Source organism: Vulpes vulpes, chromosome X (assembly GCF_048418805.1).
Source record: "Vulpes vulpes isolate BD-2025 chromosome X, VulVul3, whole genome shotgun sequence".
In the NCBI taxonomy this organism is placed as follows: Eukaryota; Metazoa; Chordata; class Mammalia; order Carnivora; family Canidae; genus Vulpes; species Vulpes vulpes.
In genome coordinates, this window is record NC_132796.1 from 103,091,548 (window position 1) to 103,115,420 (window position 23,873).

The window sequence follows — 23,873 nt, forward strand, 5'->3', positions numbered from 1 at the left end:
CCTCTCAAGAATGAGCCTGGTTTCTGGAATTCCCAATAGTGAAGTGAAATGCTTAAGGCTCTCCAGTACAGACTGTGGCTACATGAATCTATTAACCTTCAGTTTAAGAAAAGCCCTCCTAATATTGCATAGAGAGGCACTGTGCTGGCTACTGCCCTGGTTTCCATTGGTGCCTTTCTCATGACCACAGGCTCCCCTCTGCAGGCAGGCAGGGAGGGGGTGCAAACAGGTGACTCCCATCCCTATTATGGACATCCTGATCTTTGGCATCCTGGTGTTCCTGTTGCAGCGGGGGAGGGGGGTTATTTTACCACTGGGAGGTCACTTACTATGCATCTAAAGGCCCCTAGGGTTACTCTTGACATTCCAGACTTTGAAGATTAGCACCCACCTTAGCTCTAGCAGAAGAGTCACAGATGGATGTCGCAGATGTTTAACACACAATGGGCGGATTCTGAGTTCATTCTGAAGGTGTGAACTGACACTGATTGTACATTTAGTTGATGACACTCTTTTCAGCTCTACTTTTCACCTCCTGAACCCTGGCAAAATCTCCTGACAAGTTTGGCCACTTGAATACACATCCTGGGAGAGAGTAGCCCTGTTACCCAGATGAGAAAGTTAGAGGTTATTCTGTCCTGGGAAGTGTTGCTTCTACCACCCTTTATAGACTTGAATATTTCTTTTATTTATTTTTTAATAAATATTTTATTTATTTATTTATTCATGAGACACACACACACACACAGAGGCAGAGAGAGAAGCAGGCTCCATGTAGGGAGCCCAATGTGGGACTTGATCCCAGGACTCCAAGATCACACCCTGAGCCAAAGGCAAGTGCTCAACCACTGAGCCACCCAGGCATCGCAAGCATTTCTTTTAAATAGTCCTTATCATTAGTTTGTTCTGCTGGCAAATGGAGGGGTGAAGTAGGTGACATTTCTTATTACTGACTAACATATTTTGAAACTATGTATCTTATCCCTAACACTCATCTCTCACAAAGTGAGAGATGGCAAAGACTGGCAAAATCAAGTATCAGTATGGGGGTGAGTTAGGGACCGATAGGGCTAGGCAGGGAAAGATAAGAGAAGACCCTAGAGTCAGGTTCCTATAAATCCCAAGGACACCGAGAGTCCCCAGAATCAGGCTCCTATAAATCCCAACGACACTGAGATGCAACAAAAACAGAGATAATGAAACAAAAACAGATAAGGAAGTAGATCCAGCCACCTGGCCCCAAGTGTTAGGGAGTATCGTCCTTTGACAGCTACAAAGTAATCACAGATACTCACCAGACCCAAAACCAGCCATCCGTCATTCACTCAAGATGGCACAAGAAATCTCAAGCCCATAAACTCCCTAGTCAGGGAGGAGGGGCAAGATGTCGGAAGAGTAGGGTCTCCAAGTCACCTGTCCCCACCAAATTACCTAGATAACCTTCAAATCATCCTGAAAATCTACGAATTCGGCCTGAGATTTAAAGAGAGAACAGCTGGAACGCTACAGTGAGAAGAGTTCGCGCTTCTATCAAGGTAGGAAGATGAGGAAAAAAGAAAGAAAACAAAAGGCCTCCAAGGGGGAGGGGCCCCCCGAGGAGCCGGGCTGAGGCCGGAGCGAGTGTCCCCAGGACAGGAGAGCCCCGTCCTGGAGAAGCAGGAGCTGCACCAATCTTCCTGGGCGGAACGGAGCCCGCAGGGAGTTAGAGCAGGACCCCAGGAGGGCGGGGATGCCCTCAGGCTCCCTGGGACACTAACAGACACCTGCGGCGTGCGCAGGAGAGTGCGCCGAGCTCCCTAAGGGCTGCAGCGCGCACGGCGGAACCCGGAGCAGCTCGGAGGGGCTCGGGCGGCGGCTCCGCGGAGGGGGCTGCGGGGCTCCGGGAGCAGCTCAGCAGCGGCGGCTCCTGCAAAGGAAGAGGCTCCGTGCGGAGGGGGCAGCGCGGCTCCGGGGAGCGGCTCGGAGGGGCTCGGGCGGCGGCTCCACAGAGAGGCTGCTGCGCGGACAGGAGCACGAATCCAACAGCGCAGGCCGGGAGCACAGGGCGCTGGGACACAGCCCAGGATCCGGCCTCCCCCCCCGGGCAGGCAGAGGCCAGGAGGGCCCAGGACAGCAAGGACACTCCTGCCCCGAGCTGAGCAGATCAGCGGCCACACCCCAGAGCCTCCAGACCCTGCAGACAGAGAGCTCTGGAGTTCCTGCGGGAGCTGAATCCAGGTTTCCAGAGCTGCCATAGCCACTGGGGTTGTTCCTCCAGGGGTCTCACGGGGTAAACAACCCCCACTGAGCCCTGCACCAGGCAGGGGGCAGAGCAGCTCCCCCAAGTGCTAACACCTGAAAATCAGCACAGCAGACCCCTCCCCCAGAAGACCAGCTAGACGGACAAGTTCCAGAGGAAGTCAAGGGACTTAAAGTATACAGAATCAGAAGATACTCCCTCGTGGTTTCTTTCTTATTTTTCTCTTTTTGATTTCTGATTGTTTCCCCCACCCCCTTTTTTTCACCTTTCTCTTTTTCTTTCTCTTTTTCTTCTCTTTTTTCCTTTTTTCTTTTTTCTTTTTCTCTTTTCTTTCCTTCTCTCTCTCTCTTTTTCTCCTTTTCCCAATACAACTCGTTTTTCGCTACTCTGCACTGAGCGAAATGACTAGAAGGAAAACCTCACCTCAAAAGAAGGAATCAGAAACAGTCCTCACTCCCACAGAGTTACAAAATCTGGATTACAATTCAATGTCAGAAAGCCAATTCAGAAGCACTATTATAAAGCTACTGGTGGCTCTAGAAAAAGCATAAAGGACTCAAGAGACTTCATGACTGCAGAATTTAGATCCAATCAGGCAGAAATTAAAAATCAATTGAATGAGATGCAATCCAAACTAGAAGTCCTAACGACGAGGGTTAACGAGGTGGAAGAACGAGTGAGTGACATAGAAGACAAGTTGATGGCAAAGAGGGAAACTGAGGAAAAAAGAGACAGACAATTAAAAGACCATGAAGACAGATTAAGGGAAATAAACGACAGCCTGAGGAAGAAAAACCTACGTTTAATTGGGGTTCCCAGGGCGCTGAAAGGGACAGAGGGCCAAAATATGTATTTGAACAAATCCTAGCTGAAAACTTTCCTAATCTGGAAAGGGAAACAGGCATTCAGATCCAGGAAATAGAGAGATCCCCCCCTAAAATCAATAAAAACCGTTCAACACCTCGACATTTAATAGTGAAGCTTGCAAATTCTAAAGATAAAGAGAAGATCCTTAAAGCAGCAAGAGACAAGAGATCCCTCACTTTAATGGGGAGGAGTATTAGGGTAAGAGCAGACCTCTCCACAGAGACCTGGCAGGCCAGAAAGGGCTGGCAGGATATATTCAGGGTCCTAAATGAGAAGAACATGCAACCAAGAATACTTTATCCAGCAAGGCTCTCATTCAAAATGGAAGGAGAGATAAAGAGCTTCCAAGACAGGCAGGAACTGAAAGAATATGTGACCTCCAAACCAGCTCTGCAGGAAATTTTAAGGGGGACTCTTAAAATTCCCCTTTAAGAAGAAGTCCAATGGAACAATCCACAAAAACAAGGACTGAATAGATATCATGATGACACTAAACTCATATCTGTCAATAGTAACTCTGAACGTGAACGGGCTTAATGACCCCATCAAAAGGTGCAGGGTTTCAGACTGGATAAAAAAGCAGGACCCATCTATTTGCTGTCTACAAGAGACTCATTTTAGACAGAAGGACACCTACAACCTGAAAATAAAAGGTTGAAGAACCATTTACCATTCAAATGGTCCTCAAAAGAAAGCAGGGGTAGCCATTCTCATATCAGATAAACTAAAATTTACCCCGAAGACTATAGTGAGAGATGAAGAGGGACAGTATATCATACTTAAAGGATATATCCAACAAGAGGACTTAACAATCCTCAATATATATGCCCCGAATGTGGGAGCTGCCAAATATTTAAACCAGTTAATAATCAAAGTGAAGAAATACTTAGATAATAATACACTTATACTTGGTGACTTCAATCTAGGTCTTTCTACCCTCGATAGGTTATCTAAACACAACATCTCCAAAGAAAAGAGAGCTTTAAATGATACACTGGACCAGATGGATTTCACAGATATCTACAGAACTTTACATCCAAACTCAACTGAATACACATTCTTCTCAAGTGCACATAGAACTTTCTCCAGAATAGACCACATACTGGGTCACCAATCAGGTCTGAACCGATACCAAAAGATTGGGATCATCCCCTGTATATTCTCAGACCATAATGTCTTGAAATTAGAAGTAAATCACAACTAGAAGTTTGGAAGGACCTCAAACACGTGGAGGTTAAGGACCATCCTGCTAAAAGATGAAAGGGCCAATCAGGAAATTAAGGAGGAATTAAAAAGATTCATGGAAACTAATGAGAATGAAGATACAACCGTTCAAAATCTTTGGGATGCAGCAAAAGCTGTCCTAAGGGGGAAATACATCGCAATACAAGCATCCATTCAAAAACTGGAAAGAACTCAAATACAAAAGCTCACGTTACACATAAAGGAGCTAGAGAAAAAACAGTAAATGGACCCCACGCCCAGCAGAAGAAGAGAGTTAATTAAAATTCGAGCAGAACTCAATGAAATCGAGACCAAAAGAACTGTGGAACAGATCAACAGAACCAGGAGTTGGTTCTTTGAAAGAATTAATAAGATAGATAAACCATTAGCCAACCTTATTAAAAAGAAGAGGGAGAAAACTCAAATTAATAAAATCATGAATGAGAAAGGAGAGATCACTACCAACACCAAGGAAATACAAACGATTTTAAAAACATATTATGAACAATTATATGCCAATAAATTAGGCAATCTAGAAGAAATGGACGCATTCCTGGAAAGCCACAAACTACCAAAACTGGAGCAGGAAGAAATAGAAAACCTGAAAAGGCCAAGAACCAGGGAGGAAATTGAAGCAGTCATCAAAAACGTCCCAAGACACAAGAGTCCAGGGCCAGATGGCTTCCCAGGGGAATTCTATCAAACGTTTAAAGAAGAAATCATACCTATTCTACTAAAGCTGTTTGGAAAGATAGAAAGAGATGGAGTACTTCCAAATTCGTTCTATGAGGCCAGCATCACCTTAATTCCAAAACCAGACAAAGACCCCACCAAAAAGGAGAATTACAGACCAATATCCCTGATGAACATGGATGCAAAAATTCTCAACAAGATACTAGCCAATAGGATCCAACAACACATTAAGAAAATTATTCACCATGACCAAGTAGGATTTATCCCCAGGACACAAGGCTGGTTCAACACTCATAAAACAATCAATGTGATTCATCATATCAGCAAGAGAAAAACCAAGAACCATATGATCCTCTCATTAGTTGCAGAGAAAGCATTTGACAAAATACAGCATCCATTCCTGATCAAAACACTTCAGAGTGTAGGGATAGAGGGAACTTTCCTCGACATCTTAAAAGCCATCTACGAAAAGCCGACAGCAACTATAATTCTCAATGGGGAAGCACTGGGAGCCTTTCCCCTAAGATCAGGAACAAGACAGGGATGTTCACTCTCACCACTGCTATTCAACATAGTACTGGAAGTCCTAACCTCAGCAATCAGACAACAAAAAGACATTAAAGGCATTCAAATTGGCAAAGAAGAAGTCAAACTCTCCCTCTTCGCCGATGACATGATACTCTACATAGAAAACCCAAAAGCCTCCACCCCAAGATTGCTAGAACTCATACAGCAATTTGGTAGCGTGGCAGGATACAAAATCAATGCCCAGAAGTCAATGGGTTTTCTATACACTAACAAGGAGACTGAAGAAAGAGAATTTAAGGAGTCAATCCCATTTACAATTGCACCCAAAAGCATAAGATACCTAGGAATAAACCTAACCAAAGAGGTAAAGGATCTATACCCCAAAAACTATAGAACACTTCTGAAAGAAATTGAGGAAGACACAAAAAGATGGAAAAATATTCCATGCTCATGGATTGGCAGAATTAATATTGTGAAAATGTCAATGTAACCCGGGGCAATTTACACGTTTAATGCAATCCCTATCATAATACCATGGACTTTCTTCAAAGAGTTAGAACAAATTATTTTAAGATTTGTGTGGAATCAGAAAAGACCCCGAATAGCCAGGGGAATTTTAAAAAAGAAAACCATAGCTGGGGGCATCACAATGCCAATTTTCAGGTTGTACTACAAAGCTGTGGTCATCAAGACAGTGTGGTACTGGCACAAAAACAGACACATAGATCAATGGAACAGAATAGAGAACCCAGAAGTGGACACTCAACTTTATGGTCAACTAATATTCGATAAAGGAGGAAAGACTATCCATTGGAAGAAAGACAGTCTCTTCAATAAATGGTGTTGGGAAAATTGGACATCCACATGCAGAAGAATGAAACCAGACCACTCTCTTTCACCATACACAAAGATAAACTCAAAATGGATGAAAGATCTAAATGTGAGACAAGATTCCATCAAAAATCTAGAGGAGAACATAGGCAACACCCTTTTGAACTCTGCCACAGTAACTTCTTGCAAGATACATCCACGAAGGCAAAAGAAACAAAAGCAAAGATGAACTATTGGGACTTCATCAAGATAAGAAGCTTTTGCACAGCAAAGGATAGAGTCAACAAAAGTAAAAGACAACCTACAGAATGGGAGAAGATATTTGCAAATGACATATCAGATAAAGGGCTAGTTTCCAAAATCTATAAAGAACTTATTAAACTCAACAGCAAAGAAACAAACAACCCAATCATGAAATGGGCAAAAGACATGAACAGAAATCTCACAGAGGAAGACATGGACATGGCCAACAAGCACACGAGAAAATGCTCTGCATCACTTGCCATCAGGGAAATACAAATCAAAACCACAATGAGATACCACCTCACACCAGTGAGAATGGGGAAAATTAACAAGGCAGGAAACAACAAATGTTGGAGAGGATGCGGAGAAAAGGGAACCCTCTTACACTGTTGGTGGGAATGTGAACTGGTGCAGCCACTCTGGAAAACTGTGTGGAGGTTCCTCAAAGAGTTAAAAATAGATCTGCCCTATGACCCAGCAATTGCACTGTTGGGGATTTACCCCAAAGATTCAGATGCAATGAAACGCCAGGACACCTGCACCCCTATGTTTCTAGCAGCAATTTCCACAATAGCCAAACTGTGGAAGGAGCCTCGGTGTCCATCGAAAGATGAATGGATAAAGAGGCTGTGGTTTATGTATACAATGGAATATTACTCAGCCATTAGAAACAACAAATACCCACCATTTGCTTCAACATGGATGGAACTGGAGGGTATTATGCTGAGTGAAGTAAGTCAATTGGAGAAGGACAAACAGTGTATGTTCTCATTCATTTGGGGAATATAAATAATAGTGAAAGGGAATATAAGGGAAGGGAGAAGAAATGTGTGGGAAATATCAGAAAGGGAGACAGAACATAAAGACTCCTAACTCTGGGAAATGAACTAGGGGTGGTGGAAGGGGAGGAGGGCGGGAGGTGGGGGTGAATGGGTGACAGGCACTGAGGGGGACACTTGACAGGATGAGCACTGTGTGTTATTCTGTATGTTGGTAAATTGAACACCAATTAAAAATTAATTCATTAAAAAAATAAAATAAAATATACTCCCTATTCAGGTTCTTATAATTGACCAGCCAAAAAACCTTCAGTCCCAACCCTGTCCCGACCCCTCTCACTTCTGAGAACTTTCTCTGTATTCTTACTTAATAAACTTCTATCATTTTACTCACTCTTCTTTGTCCCTGAGATTCATCTTTGTCTCCATGAGACAAGAACCAAGCTCTCCCCCATCAGGGGCATCTGCTTTATTCTTTTTACTTGCTTTCTTCTTGACAGTCACTGGCAATTTTTTCTCAGAGGTGGCAGGATTGGGGGAAGGGGTCAGGGCAGAGAGATAGGGAGAGAGAATCTCAAGCAGACTCCACACCCAGCACAGAGCCCAATGCAGGGCTGGATCTCTGGACCCTGAGATCACGACTTGAGCCAAAACCAAGAGCGGATGCTTAAATGGCTGAGCCTTCCAGGCTCCCCAGTAACGGACAATTTTTAAAACTTCAGAGCCATTTTTCAAAATGTAAACACTTTCTCTGTTCACCAGTCCTTGTCCACCTCTAATCTGGTTCTTCAGTATGTTGGCTAGCATATAATTTGGGTCATTCTGTCCTTTGTAGATCAAGATGTTCTGTGTATCCTGTATTTAATGTCTGGACTTTTGGGGGTTTCCTGAGGGAAAATGTAGAGAAGTAGTTATTACTTAGAGATTATAAACCCATTCTTAGCACCCTATATTAGGATGTCACTCTGCTGAAGATGGCAAGATGTGGCCTGGACCTCAAGAATACTAGATTGCTACTGTTTGATTATCTGTCCTAGCTTGCAAAGAGTGACATATTCAAAATTAATTAAATGGTCAAAGTCTAAACAAACAAGCAAAACCTCCCACAACATCTCTAAGCTGAACGGTTCATGGTACCGAAAGTTTAAACCATGATGACCAAATAATGTTAACTAACAGATGGAGAAGAAAAGGGCCTCAGGCAATTACACACTCTTAGTTTCCTTATTTATTATAAACAGGAAATTCTGCATTAATTACAATGGAGAAATCTTGAGACACTTAAATGTTTAATTTTGATCTGATACTGAAGAAAATCAGACAAAAATTTGGAGGTATTCTACTTGGCATAAATTTTTCAAAAACATGACTATCTTGTAAGAAAAAATACTGGAGAACTGTGGATCTTTTCTAGATTGAATTAGACTATAGAGTCATGACAATTAAATGTTTTGTACCAACTTTGATTAGAAACAAGGTACAAAGGATTATATTTGGACAATTGGGGAATTTTTATTGTAGGCTGATAGAAGAATTATAACTATAAAATATGACTGTGTGAGAGAGAGAGACGGAGAAAGAGAAAGAGAATTAGAATGAGAGAGAGAAGATATACAGCTGATCCTTGAACAGCATGGTGGTTGGGGCACCAATCACCCCTCCCCAATGCATAATCAAAAATTTGAGTAAAACTATTGACTCCCGGGATCCCTGGGTGGCGCAGCGGTTTGGCGCCTGCATTTGACCCAGGGCGCGATCCTGGAGACCCGGGATCGAATCCCACGTTAGGCTCCCGGTGCATGGAGCCTGCTTCTCCCTCTGCCTGTGTCTCTGCCTCTCTCTCTCTCTGTGACTGTCATAAATAAATAAAAAGATAAAAAAAATTAAAAAAAAAACTATTGACTCCCAAGGAATGGAATTATTGGATCATATGGTATTTCTATTTTTTTTGGGGGGGGGGATCTCCATAGTGTTTTCCACAGTGGCTATACCAACTTACATTCCCACCAACAGTGCACAAGTGTTCCTTTTCCTCAACGTCCTCACCAACACTTGTTATTTCCTGTCTTTTTTCGTTTTAGCCATTCTGACAGGTGTAAGGTGATATGCATTGTGGTTTTGACTTGCATCTTCCTGATGATTAGTGATGTTGATCATTGTTTCATGTGTACATTGGAATATTATGCAGCCATAAAAAGGATGAGATCTTGACATTTACTACAGCATAAATGAAACTTAGAGGGTATTATCCAAAGTGAAATAAGTCAGACTGAGAAATAGATAACATATGATTTTATTCATACATGGAATCTAAAAAATCAAAACTAATGAATAAACGAAAAGCAGAATCAGACCTGTAAGTACAGAGAACAAACTGATGGTTGCCAGAGTGGAGGGAGGTAGGAGGCTGGGCAAAGTGAGTGAAGAGGAGTGGGAGATAAAGGCTTCCAGTATGGAATGAATAGATCACAGGAATAAAAGGCATTGCATAAAGGATATAGTTAATAATATTGTAATAGCTTTGCATGGTCACAGATGGTAGCTATACTTGAGGTGAGCATAGGGTAACATATAAACTTCTCAAATCACCATGCTGTACACCTGAACATAATGTAACATTGTGTACTAACTACACTCAAACAGAAAAAAATTAAATTCTTTTGATTTCCCCAGAACTTATCTACTAATAGCCTACTGTTGACCAGAAACCTTACTGATAACATAAACAGACTACTAACACATATTTTATATGTTATATGTATTGTACACTGTATTGTGTTTACACTGTACTGTATTTATTAAAAAAAAATCTGCTTATATGCAGACCTGTGTGCACAGTTCAAACCAGTACTGTTTGAAGATCAACCACAGATAACTTGGAACAATTGCTAAGCCTAGGTAAATGGTATATGGGTGTTCACTGTACTATTCTCTCAACTCTTCGGTAGGTTCGAAAGCTTTAAAACCTAACAGTTGCAAGAAAAACCAGGGTATGCAGAAAGAAACAGGTAGAAGGTAAAAGTTGGCTCACCCTACAAATATCTTTTTTTTAAGATTAATTTTTTTATTTGAGAGAGAGAGAGAGAGCACAAGCGAGAGGAGCAGGGGCAGAGGGAGAGAGGATCCCAAGCAAACTCCATGCTGAGTATGGAGCCTGATGCGGGGCTCAATCTCATGACCCTGAGATTATGACCTGAGCTGAAACCAAGAATCAGATGCTTAACCACCTATGCCACCCAGGTGCCCCAACCTGTGTATCACCTTCATTAGCTTCAGAACCACCTCTGGTGCTCCACACTGGGGCTGTGAGCTCTGGAGGATGACTCATGTGTTTTTCAAAATTGTGCTTCCAGCATCCTGGCATAGTTTTCAGAATACATGTCAGCTAAATGAGAGTGAGAGTGACTTCTTTCAATGATATGCTCCCAAGGACCAAGGGTAGAGTCAGCTCTAGGGATAAACCAACCAAGTTGTATTCCCAGGCATCATGTCTTGAGGCATTTGGGTTTCTAGAAGAACCAGATGATTGGAACTGTATTAACATAGATGCTACTGTAGAACTGAAGGTCTGTGGATGGAGATTGTTCCCTGGCAATGCCCTTTGAGCCTCACCTGCCTTCTCTGGCAGGGAATGGCAAAGCTTGCAGGACTCTTTGCTTTCCTTCTTCCTCCTGCCATTGGTCCTAGAGAGTCCATGAAAGCCCAAGTTGGCTAGAGGGGCTGATGCTCTTCAGTGTCTCATCCAGTATGGGACCAGGTTTTTTGCTGCCATCTCTTCTTGATGTGATGGATTACTTTAATCAATCTTCAGATGTTGAATGAGCCTTGCATACCTGATTTATGTTTTTGGGATCTGTGAGGCAAGATATTCCCAGAATACCCCAAAGTCAGAAACCATAGATAAGAACTTTTTATTGCTTCCATTGACTGGATCATATGGCCAGACAATTGACAATGGCCAAAGAGTATGTGATATTTTGCAGATTCCGGCAATTGTTAGCAAGGGCATCTAGTCGTAAGGTAGCTGTCTCAAGTTCGATCAAATGTGTTTATTCTTGAGTTCCATCTTTTTTAGAGACTTCTTGGTCAAGCTCCATTGCATGCAGTGGTAGTCAGAGGTGTACAAACTCCCTTTGCCCTTCAGTTGGTTGATCGCATGGGCTCCCCCATTAGGCCAAGGGTTGCAGGATAAGGATGATATACCTCAACACTATGTCATTTGGCAAGAGAGTAAAGGCAGAGAATACCTCTCCTGCAGATAGGATATACCAGAAGGACCATGTTTGGCTCTATCAGATAGCAAGGAGATCTTGGTATCTATGCCCAACTTGCAGGCTGCTGCTTCCACGACGCATGGCATAATTGGTAGCTGGCTATGGAGAGTCATAGGCTCAGGGCCTATTTCCAGGACAGCCCTGTATGTGGCCATCAAATGTCCCTCTTATGGCATATAGCATGGGGCCAAGTGCTTCCATCAGAAGATAATGGGCTCACAGATGGTCCAGAGACTCCCAGCAGTAAGAAAAAAAGAAGTGTTCTAAAGCTTCTACAATCAAAAGGCCTCTGGAGGGTACTAATAGGAGTGCCTGTTTATTACAATTTGGACAGATTCTAGGGCCTTGTGTAGGAGGGCACCCCATTCAAAGTGGGCTTATTTAAAAGTATCAACATAAGTGAGCTGAAGTAAAATTTTTATTTTTTAAATTTGTCTGTATTTACTTTATTTTTATGTATTTTTAAAAGTAGGCTCCATGCCTAGTGTGGAGCCCAACGAGGGGCTTGAACTCATGACTCTGAGATCAAGATCTGGGCTGAGATCAAGAGTCAGATGCTCCACTGACTGAGCCTCCCCAGGAGCCCATTTGTTTCTTTTTAAGTGAAATTTTAAATGAGGAGTATGCTGTTTCCGCAAACCAAAAATGACTAAAAGATGTTGCAAGGTTGATTTTTTTTTAAATGTTGTGGGTGCAGAGGGAGCTGTGACTGGAGTCAGAGCCATGTTGGAGTCAGAGAAGGAGCTGTGAGGACAGAAGCAGAGGCTAGAGTCGTGGGAACTCTTGGTAAATGCAGGCGGCCTCTAGAAGCTGGAAAAGGCAAGAGAATGGATTCTTCCCTGGAGCACCAGGAGGAAGGCAGGCCTGCAGACTTACTTTATACTTCTGACTTTAATAACTTAAGATAATGCATTTGTATTATCGCAAGCTACTATGTTTGTGCTGATTTGTTATAGCAGCAATAGAAGACTAAAACAGGGGACTTAATGGATGGACCCTGACATCAAGGTTGAGGAACTGCACCATGGAGTACCATTCATTGTTTTTCTAAGAACTGGCCAGTTAAATGGAGAGACAGTGGGGAGAATTAGCACTTTTAAAAATAAGTCACACTTAATAGCTTCCAATACTAAGGCCCTATTTTAATTTATATTGGGATTCATCAACTATTTCAGGCAAGGAGAAGGGAGTTCCATGGGATTCCATTTTGTTAAGCCAATTGTAAGCACCAAAAACTTAATTCTAATTTTTCACTCAGTGGGTCAGAGGATCTATACTCACTATGAGATAGTTAAGGGTAATGGGCACTTTGACCATGGAAAGTTTAGGCAAAGAAGCTTCAGTGTTTAGGGTGACTTATACTTATGTACTCTCTATTTATGTTTGTTAACTACCCTAAGAGTATGGAGGCACTATGTGTAGGAGGAGGGGCAAAGGGAGAGGAAGAGGGACAAGTAAACTCCCCACTGAGTGGGAGTCTGATGTGGGGCTCAATATTAGGACCCTGAGATCATAACCTAATTTGAAAACAGATGCTTAACTGACTGAGCCACCTAGGTGCCCGTTTTTTTTTTTTAATAGAGGGAAATATGCACGAAACTTTTTTTTTGAGTCAACTGTTTTGATGCTAAAAATACCATTTCTTGGGGATACCTGGGTGGTTCAGTTGGTTGAGAGTTTGCCTCTTGGTTTCAGCTTGGGTTGTGATCTCAGGGTCGTGGGATTGAGCCCAGCTTAGGGCTCTGCACTCAGTGTGTCTGCTTGTCCCTCTCCCTCAGCTCTTCCTCCTGCTTTCTATCTCTCTCTCTCTCACTCTCTCAAAGAAATAAACAAAATATTTTTTAAAAATACCATTTCTTGCTGGAGTGGAAAATTAATTATTGTGATCCTATAAATTTTTATTTTGCAAAACAAATCCATGAATTCAGTGAAAGCACAGTCATGAACTGTACTAGGTTTTATTTGCCATGAAATAAAATGAGCTGATTAGTCAATTAAATGATGGAGAACATATGTGGGAGTAGCTGTTGATGGTGAGCTTGCCATAAAAAAAGATGAAAATCAACACTATAGGCTTAGCAATTAAAATAGGAATTGAAAATATGGCAGTGGAGCAGAATAGATTCTGACAGAATGGGAGAAATGACAAGGTTGGTATTTCCAAACAGATGGTGCCCCAAAGCAACATTCTCTGACCATGCTGGAAAATGTGTGTGGTGAGGAGGTGGCCCAAGTGGATCAACTGGGTTTCATCATCTTTTTCAGACTTCCTTGGTTGTGTTCCTTCCAAAGCCATCTGTAGCATCAGCCAGTCATGGAGAAAGGATGCTCTGAAGTCAGTCCCAGCACACCCATACCGAGCATCAAGAAGAAGGCAGATGAATACTTAAAACCCATTCTGGGGATCCCTGGGTGGCTTGGCGGTTTGGCGCCTGCCTTTGGCCCAGGGCGTGATCCTGGAGTCCCGGGATCGAGCCCCGCATCGGGCTCCGGCATGGAACCTGTTTCTCCCTCTGCCTGTGTCTCTCTACCTCTCTTTCTCTCTCTATGTCTATCATGAATAAATAAATAAAATCTTTAAAAAATAAAAATAGGGGATCCCTGGGTGGCGCAGCGGTTTGGCGCCTGCCTTTGGCCCAGGGCGCGATCCTGGAGACCCGGGATCGAATCCCACATCGGGCTCCCGGTGCATGGAGCCTGCTTCTCCCTCTGCCTGTGTCTCTGCCTCTCTCTCTCTCTCTCTGTGACTATCATAAATAAATAAAAATTAAAAAAAAAATTTAAAAAACCCCATTCTGTCCTCCAAAAACGTGTTGAGCTTTCTACTTGGTAGGCAACTAGGGAGCCACAGAAATTATCTGGATCTGTCAAAGTGGCTATGGATGCTGACACGAGCCACACCAGGGTGGAGGTGGCCTTTGCCAAAAAAACACATAACTTACCTGCTTATGCCTGCCAGCAATTTTGGAAAATGCATAAAAAAAGACTTAGAATAACAAACTCCTGCCTTGCTTCAGCTGTTAAAATAAAAGCTGCATTTTCACTTCTATGGTTTGATACGTTTTTATGCCCAAGCAGCTATCTTGGGTTAGTTAAACCAAACAGGGGATTCCATTCAATGGAATGCAATGGAACCAATGCTAGCATTGTGTTCAGGAGCTCTCAGTCTGGGAGGTTGTGAGATCACACGGCAAGTCACATTTCTTCCACCTTTAGCCTGAAACAAAAGCAAGGGAGCAGTGATGTGGAATTGGTCCCCCTCCCCCGGAACCGAGACTCCTCTCCCTAGGCATTTGAGGAGACACCCACTGTGTCTCCCTGGAAAACCTAGCTGCTACCCTGGTGAAAGGTTAAGAACGGGCCTCAAGCAGTGTGGGAAGTTTAGGATATCCATATTTTTTATTCTGAGGCTCATGAGAATATCATTTAGAAATTACAGAGTTATGTCTTTGTTGGCTCTATTTCATATAAAAAAAATCAGAGCACACGGCATTTTAACATGGGAACGTCACACTTTAACAGCTCCAACCAGTATTTAGGGTAAACTTGCTTTAAGCTTATGCGCTCCTTGCTTGCTCCTAGGTCCTTTGGTCTGTAGTGGAACTAACCTACTTTCCTTGAGATTTGCAGAATACTGGCCTTGAGGACTGGAGTTCCAAACTTTCCCAGAAGATAAGGCCTAACCACCTTTGAAAACTGCCCCAACTGATGCCAGGAAGTCTGTTCAAGGACATGTCAACATGTGGCTAACCACCTGGGCACCTGCTTCTCCTGTGCACCGCTTGCCCCCTTTTCCTGAGCCCTCTCTTTTAAAACCCTCAGGCACCTTCAGACGTGGAAGATGGTCTATGAAACCTATGCCCACCATCCTCCCAGGTTGGTGGCTTTCTGAATAAAGCAACCTTTCCTTTCCTACTATCACTTGTCTCTTGAGTATTGATTTTTCACTGGTGAGCAGCTGAACCTGAGTTGGGAGGCAGTTCTCTGTCCAGGACCAATACCCGCAAAGCCTCCTGAAGGTAATGGCTCTTCTCACTGCCCTCAAGCCCTTCTCACCGCCCTCAAGCCGTTGCTGGCCAGGCCTTCTTGGGCCGGGTGCACTTTGTGGTGGCTGGCAGCAGAGAACTTATGGGACTGAGGGCCCCAGGCCCTCTCAGCAGGACGGGATGGGGGGCCAGCTCCCCAGGCAGAGCCCTCCAGGAGCCTGCGGGGCGCAACTGTCCCTGGGGGAAGTGGGCACTGTAGCGAGGACATGGAGGGGGCGCGTAGGGAAGCCAGGGAAGACTCGACAAGGTTGAGCGGGGATTGTCCCCATGCCCCCCCAACCCCCGCCTGTCAGATGCTACCCTGCTACTTCCCTGCTCCTCCTGCCAGCACCTCGGGGCGCCGGCTCCTTCCTGCCCATCGGTTAGGTGGGACAAATCCGGCCCTCCACATCCTATCCCCTGGTTCCCGGGCCTGTCCCCTTCGAAGCAGGGGCTGCCGGGCCCCAGGCCATGCATGCGGCAGTGGCAGCGATTGAGCTTGCTGCTCTGGGCACAGGCATAGGCAGCTCCCAGGAGTAGGGCCACTCGCTGGCCCGTGTGGGAGCGCCGGTGCACCGTCAGGTTGCTGCTGTTGGTAAAGTGCTTCCTGCAGAACTCACAGCTGCCCCCAGGCCCGCGGCTCTTGCCCACCGGCTTTGGCATCTTCTTTGGGGACAGCTTTTTTTTTTTTAATTGAAATAAGTTTATTTGCAGGAGAAGAACATCTGAACATCAGGTACAGTCTGATCCACAATGATCCAACAACAGTAGGGACTCATTCTGGGAGTGCTCTTGGGCAGTTTGGAGGAGGAAGTCCATGTGGAGCAACAGCTGAACAGTTACCAAACTTCATAAAGCCATCCAACCTGAGTATTACACGATACATAATGACCATGACATGGTAATAAAAATACAATAGCAAATACTCACTACTTTGTGAGTTACAGTTACAATATAAACAGTTTAGGCCCTCTTTAAAAAAATGAAAAAATATATCTATTACAGCTTTATTTCAAGCATTTCAGTTGGGGCTGCGCTGGGGGCCATTGCAATGTGCCCTCTGGTGCTCGGCAGCATGGGCACGCTACTGTGCACACAGGTCCCCAACGCGGCGCAGCAGCTGGCACCGCCTACTGCTTATCTCCCAGGGGTGGCTGATGTCCATTGACACAAAAATTGTAAAACTGTTCATGAGGCACAATTTATCTAGTTACTTTCTTTTGTTGCTTGTACTTTTGGAATTGTGCTTTTGTATGTAAGAACCCAGGACCAAATCTAAGGTCATAATTCACCTCTGTTTTTTTTTTCCCTAAGTGTTTTATAGTTTTAGGACCTACATTTAGGTATTTGATCCTTTCTGAGTTAAGTTTTGTATATGATGTGAGGTAAGAGGCCCATTTTATCCTTTTGCATGTGCCTACCCAGTTGTCCCAGGATCATTTGTTAAAAAAAGATGTTCTTTTCTTCACTAAACTGTGTTGGTGTTTTTGGCTAAAATCAGTTGATTATTCAAAGATCCAGCATATGTAATGAACCCTTACAACTGAATAACAACAAGTCAAAATCCCAATTTAAAAATTAGTGAAGGAGGGGCACCTGGGTGGCTCAGTGGTTGAGCTTCTGCCTTCTGCTCAGGTCGTTATCCCAGGATCCTAAGGTCAAGTCTGCATCTGCATCTGGCCCCCTGTAGGAAGCCTACTTCTCCCTCTGCGTATGTCTCTGCCTCTCTCTCTGTGTGTCTCATGAATGGATAAATAATATCTTTTTTAAAAATAAAAATTGGGGATCCCTGGGTGGCGCAGCGGTTTGGCGCCTGCCTTTGGCCCGGGGCGTGATCCTGGAGACCGGGATCGAATCCCACGTCGGGCTCCCGGTGCATGGAGCCTGCTTCTCCCTCTGCCTATGTCTCTGCTTCTCTCTCTCTCACTGTGTGCCTATCATAAATAAATAAAAATTTAAAAAAAAAATAAAAATTGGTGAAGGACTTGTATAGAAATTTCTCCAAGGAAATATGCAAATTGCCAGCAAGCACGTGAAAAGATGTTCAACGTCATAAGTTACTAGGCAAATGCAAGTCAAAACCACAATGAGGTACCATTTCACACTCACGAGGCTAACCAAAACCAAAACCAAAATAAAACAAAACAAAAGAGAAATTAACACATGCTGGAGAGGATATGGAGAAACTGGAACCCTCACATGTTGCAGGAATGTAAAATGGTGTAGAACTTTGCAAAACAGCCCAGCAGTTCCTCACAAAAGTAAACAGAATTACCAATGACCTAGCATATACCCAAGAGAAATGAATACATATGTCTACACATACACCTGGAGAGAAATGTGAATCTTACCTTTATTCAAAATAGCCAAATCGAAGAAACAAACCATATGTCCAACAAATGATTATTGGATAAACAAATTGTATATCCATATAATGGAATATTTGGCCATGCAATTGAATGATGTAGCAATCCATGCTACAACATGGATGAACCTCAAAAACATTGTGCTAAGTGAAATAAGCTAGAAACAAAAGGCCACATTTTATATGCTTCCATTTGTAGAATAGGAAAATCTATAAAATATCCTTGTCTTATTTCTGATTATGGGGGGAAAGCATTTAGTCTTTCACCATCAAGTATATTAACTGTAGGCTTTTTATAGATAGTCTTTACCAGGTTGAGGAATGAATTGAGGATATTGATGTTTACTGGAAGATTTCTCAAGTTGCTTTCTGGTGTCATATGAATATTTTTCATTAGCAACCATTGTGTGATGCTGTTGAATTTACCTAAGTCATACTCTCTGCACATGGACTGTGTATCATCATCAGGCAAGGGGTAACCTTAACATTTTTCTCTGGTGGAGGAAATGTACATAATCCACTCTTAGTAAGAAATAATATTATCAGAAAGAAATGAGGCTTCCTTTCTAGAAAGGAAGGGAATTTTCATTAAAATCACTTACAAGTTAGATTGAAGGCCAAAAAATGTTTCAAAATATATGCATTTTTCCCCATTCAACTATTCTTGCTATTCTTGAGCTCCTGACATTCAGTGTTAGTAATTCTTTTATTGCTAAGAAATTTGCTAGTAGGTTTTCCTGTAATATTTGTTAAGACTTAGCTATTTCAACTGCCTGTGAAATGTTTGGATAAGTTGTAACCCTTAAACCAGTAATGGTGATTTTGCACATTCTAAAATTGTATGTTGATAGAGTGATTCAACAGTAATTTTTCTAACCTCTTCTTAAAAGGCTGATGAATCTAAAACCTCAAATTTCTGATTATGATGTTCAGAGATCCACACATTCCTTTATTACTGCAGTAAAATATTTTAGATAAAGTGACTTCCTGAAAAAAAAAATCAAACATTGCAGTGATTTTTGATGTTATAAACTTCCACTTCCCTTCCATAGGTCTTGTACTAGGGCTTTGTTTTCATTGTCATATAAATGTGCTACTGATTCTCTCTACCTAGGAGCCTTCTGCCATCCTCTCCTGCTACCGGTGCCACAGGGAGGTGTGGCTCTCCCTCAGGGTCAACCCATGTATCACAGATACTCTTTTGTGGCCCTGGGATCTTTATTGTCCCAGCATCAACCTCACTTTTCTATAAAACCAGTTGAAATCTGTTCTGGTTTCTTTTGTGGGACTATTAGAGCATAAAAGTATGTATGTGATGTAAAAATAGTAATATAAAAAACTGAGCTGTGCCTTCAAGAAGGGGCTTGGACCTGCTGTTTGAAATACAGCTACAAGAGAATGGGAGGTCATCAATCCTGCCTTCCTGTCACAGGCTATATTCCCTGAAAGTCCTGCCAGTGTTAGCTCACACTGACCCCAGGGCCAGAGACTTAGAAGAAAGGAAATACGCTTGCTTTATCTGTGCACCATCAGCACACACCCACGTATGCACCAGGTTCTGTGCTGAGTGTTTGACAGGTGATGTTCCGTGTAACGCTGCCATCTCATGCAAGCAGCAGAGGACAGGTCTGCCTGTGAAGGTTGCCAGCAGGGGCGCAAGATTGGAGGCTGGATGAGGAGTTCTCCCATCAGATATTTTCTAGTACCTCTTGAGTATCTGGGCTCCTCACTGTTCTAGGCTCAAGGCACAATGCCTCAAGGAAGAACACCATGTGGTGATGACAGGGGAAGATCTGCCTGGGGGAGGTGACAGGGTGGAGGAGAGGTGACAACCGGAAGTGTGGGTCTAATACAATAAAAAAGAGCCTAACTTCTGATGTGTTGATATCAAATAGAACTACGTGTGACTGGGAAACTCCAGAAGGAGGAAAAAAGATGGGTAAGCAGAAGTGGATCTGGGGTCCAGAGGAAAATGAGGTAAAAAATCAAAACCCCAACTGGTGTGTGCTCTGCTCCAAAGACAAGCAGCAAACCTTCCCTCCACAGACCAGCAGACAGACTTCAGACAAGCCCAGTGCCAGTTAGTGGGTATCTGGACCCCTCTCCATATCTGGTGCTCTGTGAAGGTGCTGGGCTTGACTTTGGGCACTCCAGTAGCTGAAGAGTGACTGTGGAAGGGTACATGGGTGGCTCAGTCAGTGAAGTGTCTGCCTTTGGCTCAGGTCATGATCCCAGAGTCCCGGGATTGAGCCCTGTATCAGGCTCCCTGCTCAATGGAGAGTCTGCTTTTCCTTCTTCCTCTGTTCTTACTCTCTATCTCAAACAAATAAAATCTTAACAAAAAAAGAAAGAAAAGTGATGTGATGTGGAGACAGTGGAGACCATCCCAGTGAAAGGAAACAGAAGCTAACTGTGACCCCTTGCTGAATCAGTGGCAGTATTTTCACAGTTGTGACTCACTTCCTATACGTGATGCATGAAAGCAAATGGAAGGGTTGTTCTTTCTTCCCTGTTTTGATGTAGTTCTGATAATAAGGTACATGGGTCTTGTTTCATGGGGTCTTTGGATCCCTGGGTGAGCATGAACCATGATTTTTTAAAAAAAGTCTTTCCCTCACTTTGGAAAGTGGCACAGTGTATACTCTCCACCAAACTCCATTGATTATCCATTTCTCATAGTCGATGATGGCATCCCTTGAAGGGAAACAAATGGGCATTCTACAAAATTCTTACTTGAGCTTATTTTTTAAATATTTTATTTTTATTTATTCATGAAAGACACACACACACAGAGGCAGAGAAATAAATAGAGGGAGAAGCAGGCTCCTCATGTGCGGAGCCCGATGTGGGACTTGATCCCAGGACCTGGGTTCATGACCCAAACCAAACGCAGATGCTCAACCACTGAGCCACCCAGGTGCCCCACTTGAGGTCTTTAAATGGAAGAGTTCCTGGTGGAGGGCACTCAAGTCTAATCTCAATCAATTGATAGCCCCTCAATTGACTCCCAGATGTGAGCCAGTTTATAGATCTGGAACCCCTTGAATGAAGGGGAGGCCATGTCCCCTGAAGAAAAATTTCACTACACTGCCAGAGATATATACTCTTGATCTTTCTGTCAGCCTTCCCCCAAAGAGACTTATGGCCTATTATCAGGGTGACTTGCATTAGGGGAAAAGAAGTAACCAGCCTTTTGTGGGGGCAGAAACGAACACTGCTTCTGAGCTAACATGAATTCCAAGGGGCCCAAAGTATTGCTGTGGCTCACCAGTCAGAGTGAAGCTCATGGAGGTCAGGTTATCAATGGAGTTGTAGCTCAGTACTGACTCACGGTGGGCCCTTTAAGTCCCCAAACTTACCCTATGGTTATTTCCCCAGTTCCAGACTATAACTAGAACACATATACTCAGGAACTGGCAGAATATCCACATTAGTTCCCTGACCTGTGGAGTGACAGATATTATTGTAAGAAAGGCCAAGTGGAAACCACTAGAACTTCCTTTACTTAGGCCAATAGTAATCCAAAAGCAATGCTTCATTCATCCAGGAATTTCAGAGAGTAGTGCCACCATCAAGGACCTGAAACATGCAGGAGTGGTGATTCCTACTACACGACAACTCACCTGGCATATATTTTTTCTTTTTCAAATCTTTATTTAAATTCTAGTTAGTCATCTTGCATATTTAACCTGTGTAGAACACAAATACATCTCAAGGCTCTTGGGTGGTGCAGTTATTTAAGTGTTCCACTCTTGGTTCAGGCTTGGGTGGTGACCTCAGGGTCGTGATTTCAAGGGCAAGAGATCAAGCCCCCCTTCGAGCCTTGTGATGGGCTCAGTGCTCAGTGCTCAGCGTGGAGACTGCTTGAGATTCTCTCTCTCTCTCTCAAACTACATAAATAAATATTTAAAAAAAGAAAAGCAGATATATCTTGGAGGACAACAGTGCTTTATTGTAAAATCATGGAGGTCGGGATTCAGGTTACACCCACTGTTTCAGATGTGATGTCATTGCTTGAGTGAATTAGCACATCCTGTGGTAGCTGGTATGCAGCTCTTGATCGGGCAAATGTCTTTTCCCCCTGCTTAATAACTGTTAGTAAAGACTACCAGAAGCCTTTGATGTCACCAGGCAAGGCCAGCAATACATCTTCACTGTCCTACCTCAGGGATTTCTCAACTGTCTAATCCTGTGTCCTAATTTAATTCCTGGAAACTTGATAGACTTTCCCTTCCACAGGATTATCACAAAGGACTATTACATTGATGATGCTAGGATGATTGGACCTAGTAAGCAAGAAGTAGCGACTACTCTAGACTTCAGGGCTTCCCTGAGTGATCACTGGCTCCAGCTAGAAGATCAGGGACCTTCATGCTGTTCCCTAAGGGAAGGTTTCCTTCAGAAGCATTTCTGTTCCCAGCCCATTGTTTCTGACAATAAGTCAACCTGCCATCACTTATCATCATAAAAGGGCCCAATAGCAAGAGAGATTATTACAGGAATCTGAGGGCCAACTTTCAATAGAGGACCACAGTTTGGGGGGCACCTGGGTGGCTCAATCAATTAAGCTTCTGCCTTCCACAGGTCATGATCCCGGAGTCTTGGGATCAGGCCCTGCATCAGGCTCCCTGCTCAGTGGAAAGTCTGCTTCTTCCTCCCCCTCTGTTCCTTCTTGCTGCTTGTTCTCTCTTTCTCTCTCAAATAAAAAAAATATTTTAAAAAATAAACTACAGGGGTTTTTGAGTGTGAGTCTGTGATTGTGGAGGGGGTGGGGAAACCTCCTTCCCACTGCCACCTTTCCGCACAGATCCTCCCAAGTACTGCACTCCCACTTATCCTCTCCACCTCTTCGGGGTGCTCCCCTTCCTCACTGCAACTTAAGCAAACCTAGGAGTGGGGCCCAGGGAGTGTGGCCTCAAAGTCTCAGTGCTGAGTTTGGGACAGATAGGGCTAGGCAGGGAAAGATAAGGAGAGGCCCCAGAGTCAGGCTCCTATAAATCCCAAGGACACTGAGATGCAACAAAATCAGAAGATAAGAAAGAAGATCTGGCCATCTGGCCCCAAATTTTAAGGAACATCTTCCTTTGACGGCTACAAAGTAATCACAGAGACCCAACAGACCCAAAACCAGCCATCTGCCATTAATTAGAGATGGCACAAGAAATCACAAGGCCATAAACTCCCTAGTCAGCCTCTCTATAAAAGCCAAACAAAAAACCTTCAGTCCCAACCCTGTCCCTACCCCTCTCACTTCTGAGAACTTTCTCTGTATCTTTGCTTAAAAAACTTCTATCACTTTACTCACTCTTCTTTGTCCAAGAGATTCATTCTTCCACTCCGAGAGACAAGAACCAAGCATTCCTGCAACAGTGCCAAAATGTTTTTCTGAGCTCAGTGCTAAGTGAGACCGAGCTCTGCGGATAGGACCAGATCGCTGACCCCAAGGTAACAACAGCAAACCTTGAGTGTGTTTGCTCAGAGACCAGGTCTCCCTGTGTTGCCCAGGCTGGGTACAGAGGCTCTGGACAGGCACGAACCCACTTCTGGTGCCCAGGCCAATTCTGACCTGCTCCATTTGCAACCTGGGCGCAAGTCCACCTCTCCTCAGGCAGCCTGGAGGTCTTCTGCTTCGGGGAGGTTAGCCCAAGTGAAGGCGAACTTGGGAACGAACGTAGCCCGCACAGCCGACCAGCAGAGCGCAGGCCAGTCCAGAACTCCTGGGCTAGGACAGTCTTCCCGCCTCTGCCCCCGGCATCTCTGCTGAGCAGCTGGGACCAGAGGCGCGGCCGCCACACCAGGACCGCT

The 23,873-nt window shown here is 43.8% G+C and overlaps 1 protein-coding gene across 2 annotated transcripts in view; it reads left to right on the forward strand.

The window, feature by feature from the left end:
* ZNF75D (zinc finger protein 75D) overlaps positions 1-15,599 on the forward strand; it is an 86,892-nt gene extending 71,293 nt beyond the window's left edge. The window contains exon 6 of one of the 2 annotated variants that reach the window (XM_072743823.1): positions 15,301-15,599. In XM_072743823.1, coding sequence (XP_072599924.1) covers positions 15,301-15,371 — 71 coding nt within the window. In that variant the 3' untranslated portion in view covers positions 15,372-15,599. Of the gene's footprint in view, positions 1-13,943; positions 14,204-15,300 lie in introns of those variants that run through there. The other variant, XM_072743822.1, reaches the window with a different exon arrangement.
* The last annotated feature ends 8,274 nt before the right edge of the window (positions 15,600-23,873 follow it).